Raw genomic sequence first — 8,124 nt, 5'->3', positions numbered from 1 at the left:
TTCTTCATTTTGGTTCATCTTCTAACATAAACCAACAGAAAAGTCGACATTTGAACACTAAAAATCTGATATATAATTTTAAATTCTTGCTTCAATTGAGATAAGCAAACTTTGAATTTCCTTTTATGCCATTGAGGTCAAGGTCTGACCTCTCGTATGGACATACTCATAGCTTATGAATATGTGATAAAGCGTGTCATATAACTAATTATTTAAATCTACAGACACTAAGAAATTGATTAATTGTAAAATAAGTTTTCTTAACTTATTCACGTTTTCTTGAGGATAAGAGAATCTTATTTAATTTTATGAGAAAAGAGTTCATGCACAGTTTTTTTTTGGGAAAAGTTTAAAAATACCTAACAAACTTTCTAATTTTGAATGACTTAGTCTTTAAACTATTTATTTGGATGAAAAAACCATTAAACTTTCTTATTTTGAATGATTAAGTCGTGAACTATTTTTTTGAATGAAAGAACTTTCACATTTTGAATAATTAAGACTCTGAACTTTTTTCCAAAAAAATAAATAAACCATCAAACTTTTATTAGTCGATTAATATAGTTTTTTTTTGGGTTAAAAGGGTGTAGGTAACAAAATTTTAAGAGTGTGATTATTTATTTATTAAAAAGATATTCAGGGATCTAATCAATCAAACAGTAGAGAGAGCCATTTCTCACCGGTGAGGGCTAAACAGAGTTCATCAATGAGAAAATTTAATAATGGCTTTTTTTTCATTCAAAAAGATAAAATCTAATAATTTTTTCAATAAAAAAAAATTAGTTAAGAGACTTAATCATTCAAAATGAGAAAGTTTAATAGTTTTTTTCATGCAAAAAATAATAATTTATGGACTAAACCATTCAGAATGGAAAAAATTATTGGTTTTTTTTTAACTTTCCCATTTTTTTGGTATCGAGAAGACAACTTAAATCGACATAATCCATGAGGGTTTATGTGAAGTACTGCAGAACAAATGTTCTCCATTTCGAGAGGCCGACATCAGTGGAGCAATCTTCCTTGGATTCGATATATGGATCTCGCCATTAAGGCACCAGGACAGTAAACAACTACTTCGATTTGTTGTTGATATTATAAATTATTAATTTTCTGATTAGTTTATCATCAAAATTACTATTTTTTCATCGTCAATTTATAATAAATGTCATCACGTATTTACGAATTATGACCATTGTCATCAACAATTTGATCACCATTTCTATCACTTCGAAAAACATTTATACGAGCAACTGCCAATTTGCTCTATCATTTCTACTGATTTACACCTTAGATTCATTTTCTTTTTCATTTTTCTACAATACAAGTTCTTTTGGATTTTAAAATCAAGTTATTGATTTTTCTACAGTTTTTATTTGAATATGTGTAATTTATCGTGAAAAACCACCATTAAAAATATATTTTTATCTTAAAAACAGGTTATTTAGTTAAATGATTTCTTAAATAAAATTTCATTTAATAGTATGGATTTTTAAGAGCAAAATGCAATAGAGTTTCAATTCCTTATTTTCTACCCATTTTAACTATTAAGTGAAAATTTATTATAAGTAAGAAGTGTTTAATTTATGTAAAAACTTTTTATTACCGGTTTAACATCGGTATAAGTTGTTTATCCAAACAATCAAAAGTGTTTATTACCGGTATCACACTGGAATAAGTCAATAAAGTTACTTTTATAAGCAATTCCAAACACCCTCTAAAAATATTATTTAAATGATTTAACGAAAAGAATAAACCGTTTATAATTTTATTTTTATTTTAATTAAAATTAAAAAAGAAAAACAAGTAAGAAAAATTGCATTGTTGTGTGGGATAAAAAGAGGGAGAGGGGGGACAAGAGCGTATCTTGAAAAAATCCTGAAAATTCGATTCAGTTGCTTTAAAAAGTAAGGTAGCCAAACATATCCTTCTTTTATTATTAATCCTCCTTAATTTCCTATTCAACCTCCATTATTATTAACAACTCATCTGTTGATGCTGTTGCAGCCCAGCCCTGGTTCTCATTGCAGTCTATCCAACTTGCTTTGCTGGTCAAACCATCTTCTAATTTGGCTTAGATTTCATATGCTTTCTTTATTCAAGATTACACAGAAATGTGCTGTTCTTTGTCTCCTCTTTTCAACTAAACTTCACGCCTCTAGATTGTTTATTGTTTTAGGGTTTCTTTAATCCATTCTAACCCAAACTTCCGTTGGAATTTGGGCTTTCTGTGCATCTTTTTAGGGCTGCAAACACAACCATGCTTGTTCCCTTCCCTTGAGATGAACTTTGAAAAAAACATTTCTTTTGAATTACCCTTTTGGTGTTTCTCTTCTCTTCTCTCACACACACTTACTGTGTGAAACTCTGGGGAATTTCTTGTCTTTGATTATTATTCTTTAGTAGGTTTTCTGGGGTTGTGTGTTTTCTTGACTAAATTCACACCAAACAATGCTGCAATTATATGGTTTTAGAAAAAACTTTATATATTGCTGAAAAAGTCATCTGCCAAAAACTGGCTGTCCTTTGAAGAAAAAACCTTTTACAAATCCCTCATGCCTTTGTCACTAATTTACCACCAACCTTTTAGCTTGGATTAAGGACATGGAGTTGGAAAGAGAACAACATCAAGAACACAAGGTACAAGCTTGAGGGGGGGGAAAATGGGTTTGAAAATGCAAGGCCACCATCACCTGGTGGCAGTGAGTTTGAATGAACAGCAGCTGGGCAGAAAAAGGAAGTACACATCTTACATACCCAGAACAAATCAAGGCAAATACTTGGCATTGTGGATCATTGCTTTTGGGTTTGTGGCCGTACACGTTTACAGATGTATAGATGCAGGTCATCAAGAGAGAATTGAAGAGGGTTTAGTGAGTATGTGTGATCAAAGGGCGAGAATGTTACAAGATCAGTTCAGTGTTAGTGTTAATCATGTTCATGCTCTTGCTGTTTTGGTTTCTACTTTCCATTATTACAAGAACCCATCAGTAATTGATCAGGTTTGAAACTTTTTTCATCTTTATTTCCTTCAGCATTTCACCCTTTCTTCCCTTCTCTTGCACATATGTTTCATCTGGTTCAGTTATGGTTATCCAGAAATGTAATTTCTGGAGCTTGTGTTTGTGTTCTTGTGTCATTTTTTACTTTTTTCCCTGATTCAATTTGAGGGTAATCCACCAAACAATTTGGAACAATAATTACTATAAATCTTTTATGGTTATTTTTTTAAAGATTCTTTAGCTTCAGTTTTGTGTTCTGTGTTTTTCTTTATCAAATTGTGGGTGGAGCAAGAAACATCTCTGGGGAGAAAACAAGAATTTTTTTCCCAAAAGAGACACAAAACAAGAAATTATCACTCCCTTCCAGATAAAAAAAAAGCTCCAATGAGAAGACTTTTTATTCAATACTTAATTTACTTCACTGCAAAATCGATGTGCATTGTTACAGATCTAACACATATGCTTCCCTGTTTGTAATACTTGTTTTTGATGTTGAATTTGGTTTATCAATTATATCTTGCAAATTTTTTGAATTCATGTCATATTTGAAGTTGGAAAATTAGTTGGTTTGACCCTAAAAAGTCAAAGTGAAATGGGAAACATAATAGAAGCTTTGTACATGACCCTGCATCTCTTTTTCTAGAGAAATATCTTGGATTTGGTTCCATTATAATTTTTTGCTAATTCTGGTATTCGTGTTCTGATAGAATCGGACTATGGGTCTTGTTTCTGTTTCTTTATGTAAATTTTCATCGAAGGAGTTCGTATTTTGGTGATGCAGGAAACATTTGCAGAGTACACAGCAAGAACAGCATTTGAGAGACCTCTATTGAGCGGAGTGGCGTATGCACAAAGGGTAATGAATTCCGATAGGGAAGAATTCGAGAGTCAACATGGAGGGACTATAAGAACAATGGCAAAGGAGCCTTCGCCTCACCGCGATGAATATGCCCCTGTGATTTTTGCTCAAGAAACTGTTTCCTACCTCAATTTGTTAGATATGATGTCGGGCGAGGTGAAATTTGTTAACTTTATGGATAATATGTCATAAATCTAAACGGGTATTCGAGTATCCTCTAAAAAGAAAATCTTGAATTTGATCACAGGAAGACCGTGGGAATATCTTGAGGGCTCGGTCCACTGGGAAAGCAGTGCTCACAAGCCCGTTTAAGCTCTTGGGTTCTCATCATCTGGGGGTAGTTTTGACTATTCCTGTATACAAATCGAAACTTCCCCCAAATGCATCTGTTCGAGATCGAATTGAAGCTACAGCTGGGTACTAATTCCCTTTGTATTTATTGATTTCTAGTTTTATTGTTGATTAAACCGCAAGATTTGATGAGCGTCTCTTCATGGACACAGGTATCTTGGTGGAGCATTTGATGTCGAGTCCCTTGTTGAAAACCTTCTTGGTCAGCTTGCTGGAAACCAGGAGATAGTCGTGAAGGTTTATGATGTCACCAACACGTCCGATCCTCTAATTATGTACGGTCGCCAGACTCAAGATGGCGATCTGTCACGCACTCGTGTGAGCATGCTCGACTTCGGTGATCCATTTAGGAAACACCAGATGACTTGCAGGTGTGTGAATATAGACAAATTAGGCCATGTTTGGCAACCATAAGTTGATCTTATTGGAAAAGCCTTGTTTGGTTAGCCATACACTAGCTTTTAAGTAGCGTATCAATAAGCCTCCCGGGTCTTTTTTTTTTCTTCCAATTATGCCCCTAATTTTTTTACATGTCCATTTATGTGATTTTACAGCTTATTAGTTAATTCTTATCACACTTAAGACTAGGTTATCAGCTAGCTTTTCAGCTACCAGCTAGCTTTCCATCCAACAGCTAGCGTATCAGCTAGTTTGCCAAACATAGCCTTAGACTCCTCGTTGCAGCTAGAATCAATAACAATGAATAACTAGACTTGATGGAAAGGGCAACAGGCTGCAGATGCTAACCGTATGCAATTGAATGCAGGTATCTTCATAAGGCACCTATCTCGTGGACAGCCATCACCACTGCAACTTTAGGCTACGTGATTGTCTTGTTAGCTGGCTACATGTTCTATACTGGAGCCATCCATATCGTTCAAGTTGAGGATGACTTTGATACAATGCAGCAATTGAAAGTCCGAGCAGAAGCTGCTGATGTCGCCAAATCCCAGGTTTGTTTAACTTAAATGCTGTTTAGAGATCTAAGAAGATCCATAAGTAACGTGGTTATAATTAATCTTTATGCGTTTTGGTTGCCAGTTTCTTGCCACCGTCTCACATGAAATCCGAACCCCCATGAATGGCATCCTCGGTATGATCTACTGTTGTTCTCATCCTTTCGATTTCAATCTTTTTGCCAGTTTGTTTATTGAATTTGGCGTATCTAAATAAATGGGATTGCAGGGATGCTTGCACTACTCCTGGATACGGATTTAAGTTCAACACAACGGGATTACGCTCAAACAGCTCAAGCGTGTGGAAGGGCGTTGATTACTTTGATAAATGAAGTGCTTGATAGGGCCAAGATTGAAGCTGGGAAGTTGGAACTAGAGGCAGTCCCGTTTGATCTTCGATCCATTTTAGATGATGTCCTTTCATTATTCTCCGAGAAGTCTCGGCATAAAGGAATTGAGGTAAAGTCTGGCACTACCCCTTTCTCGTTTCTCGTTTGTTTCTCAAATTTTATGATTTCATGCTTCTCCGATCTTATCTTCCTTGAAAAACCATGGGAAATCAAAGTTGGCTGTTCTTGTATCGGACAAAGTTCCGCAAATTGTCATGGGGGATCCGGGAAGATTCAGACAAGTGATTACAAATCTTGTGGGAAACTCTGTTAAAGTAAGCAAATTTCGTGATCCTTCACTACAACAAAATCGGTTTTATATGACGTCATATTATGTCTAAGTGTCTTAATTGACTGCTTAACAGAACTTAAGTTTATAGGATCATATAATTGTGTGTCAGATGTGTTACAATAAGTTGATAGGACAAAAACTTGTTAGGATGTCCACATAGGTCCTAATTCCTATTATAACACCTTTATACAGGACACATGATTGTTTTGGTGATATAAACTTAAATCCTTAGATATTTTTTTGGCATCCTATAAAGCCGATTCTTTGATGTGTTCAACTCAAATGATATCGACATCACTCTAAGAGCCTTACAAGATGCAAAAATCTGACAGTTTACGGAACAAGGACATATATTTGTTCAAGTTCATCTTGCGGAACACTCTAAAGCTGTTGTTGATGCAAAATCTGAGACTTGTATGAATGGAAGATCCGAAGGCTTTTCCCAGTTCAAAACGTTAAGCGGTCGTGAAGTTGCAGATGACCGAAATAGTTGGGACAAGTTCAAGCATCTAATAGCGGATGAAGAGTTCCCATTTCAAGTGATAACGTCTGATGGAACTTCTCAGAGTGTTAATCTAATGGTGTCGGTTGAGGACACAGGAATAGGGATCCCGATACATGCTCAGGAGCTCGTTTTCATGCCATTCATGCAGGCGGACAGTTCAACCTCGAGACATTATGGAGGAACGGGAATCGGGCTGAGCATCAGCAAGTGTCTGGTGGAGCTGATGGGCGGTCAGATAAGCTTCGTTAGTCGGCCTCAAATTGGTAGCACGTTTTCTTTCACGGCTGCCTTTAAACGGTGCGAGAAAAACGCGGTTAGTGATCCAAAGAGATGTCTTTATGACGATCTACCGACTTCGTTTAAAGGTTTGAAAGCGACCGTGGTTGATGCGAAACCTGTTAGAGCTGCTGTAACGAGATACCATCTGACACGATTAGGTGTGCTCGTGGAGGTCGTTCATAGCATACGGATGGCGGTTTCCCTTTCCGGCCAAAATGGTTCTGTGAGATCAAAGTTAGTACTTCTTTACCTTCAATTCGTATGTTTGTTTCCGATATCATGGTTTTCACATGCTGGATTTTGGCTTTTTGCAGAAACGAATGGCAACCGGATATGATTCTAGTCGAGAAAGACGTGTGGTTATCGGGTGAGGATGTGAGCAACGTACATCTTTTTGACTGTAGACATAATGGGCATGTGATAAAATCGCCTAAAATGATCCTTCTTGCTACAAACATAACTGGTGCCGAATTCAACAAGGCAAAAGCAGCCGGGTTTTCCGACACGTTGATCATGAAACCGCTGAGAGCGAGTATGGTGGCGGCATGCCTTCAACAGGTTCTGGGAACGGTAAAGAAGGTGGAACAAGGTAAGGTTATGGCGAATGGATCGTTTTATCTTCGGAGTTTGCTCTGCGGGAAGAAAATATTGGTTGTTGACGATAATAGAGTGAACCGTAGAGTTGCAGAGGGTGCTCTTAAGAAATTCGGTGCCGATGTAGAGTGTGCCGATAGCGGAAAAGCGGCCCTCGAATTGCTTCAATTGCCACACAGTTTCGATGCCTGCTTCATGGACATTCAAATGCCGGAAATGGACGGGTATGTTTTCTTTGAATGGTAATCAAGTTATGGCAATCGCCTTATTCGTTACTAAGATTGTGTGACTAAATTTCAGTTTTGAGGCCACGCGTCGTATACGTGTGATGGAGAGCCAGGCGAACGAGCAACATACAGGTGGCTCGATGGAAGGGTCGTGCGACGGTTCAACCACCGAGTGGCATTTGCCAATACTAGCCATGACCGCCGATGTGATCCATGCAACATTTGAAGAATGCCAAAAGAGCGGAATGGATGGGTACGTATCAAAGCCGTTTCAAGAAGAAAATCTTTATCAAGCCGTCGCCAAGTTCTTCGAGTCCAAACCGACCACCGAGTTGTAGTTTGATCTTAAAAGCCCCAGCAAATTTTGCATATCGCTTCTGCTGGTGTGCATCTTATATGTACATTCAACGGTACCGGGGTTTTCCATTCCCGAGATCCGGTGCACCGGCAGTATAGTTTTGGACCACCGGTTGTGTAACCCTAACCAAGTTTGGATCTAACTCGACGACACGCATACCACTCCATGGATCGAACCCTTACGCGTTTGTATAGATGGTTTAGGAAAGGGCTCGAGTTGTATCGTCATTTGTAACGATATCGGGGAGCTGTTGGAAACACATATTTGATGTTGTATAATTGTGTTTTGGCAATAGAAGGAGGCTGGCTGTTTCCA

The 8,124-nt window shown here is 37.3% G+C and overlaps 1 protein-coding gene across 3 annotated transcripts; it reads left to right on the top strand.

The window, feature by feature from the left end:
* Positions 1–2,660: 2,660 nt before the first annotated feature.
* Positions 2,661–8,124, top strand: LOC112501693 (histidine kinase 4-like). Of its 3 annotated transcripts, none has more exons than XM_025105392.1 (11): positions 2,661–2,999; positions 3,781–4,014; positions 4,106–4,275; positions 4,362–4,580; positions 4,976–5,162; positions 5,251–5,302; positions 5,395–5,624; positions 5,731–5,829; positions 6,179–6,844; positions 6,940–7,448; positions 7,525–8,124. In XM_025105392.1, the coding sequence occupies exons 1-11, from the start codon at positions 2,661–2,663 to the stop codon at positions 7,787–7,789; spliced, it is 2,970 nt and encodes a 989-aa protein (XP_024961160.1). In that variant the 3' UTR covers positions 7,790–8,124. The 3 variants fall into 3 exon arrangements, with proteins under 3 accessions (XP_024961160.1, XP_024961161.1, XP_024961159.1); XM_025105393.1 differs by having other exon boundaries at positions 6,179–6,848; positions 6,959–7,448; XM_025105391.1 differs by having other exon boundaries at positions 6,179–6,864; positions 6,945–7,448.

The sequence above is a fragment of the Cynara cardunculus genome, unplaced genomic scaffold (genome assembly GCF_001531365.2).
Source record: "Cynara cardunculus var. scolymus isolate 2C unplaced genomic scaffold, CcrdV1 Un_Scaffold_483, whole genome shotgun sequence".
NCBI classification, from domain to species: domain Eukaryota; kingdom Viridiplantae; phylum Streptophyta; class Magnoliopsida; order Asterales; family Asteraceae; genus Cynara; species Cynara cardunculus.
Note: the sequence above shows the minus strand (reverse complement) of the source record. Positions and strands in the feature narration are given on the sequence as shown.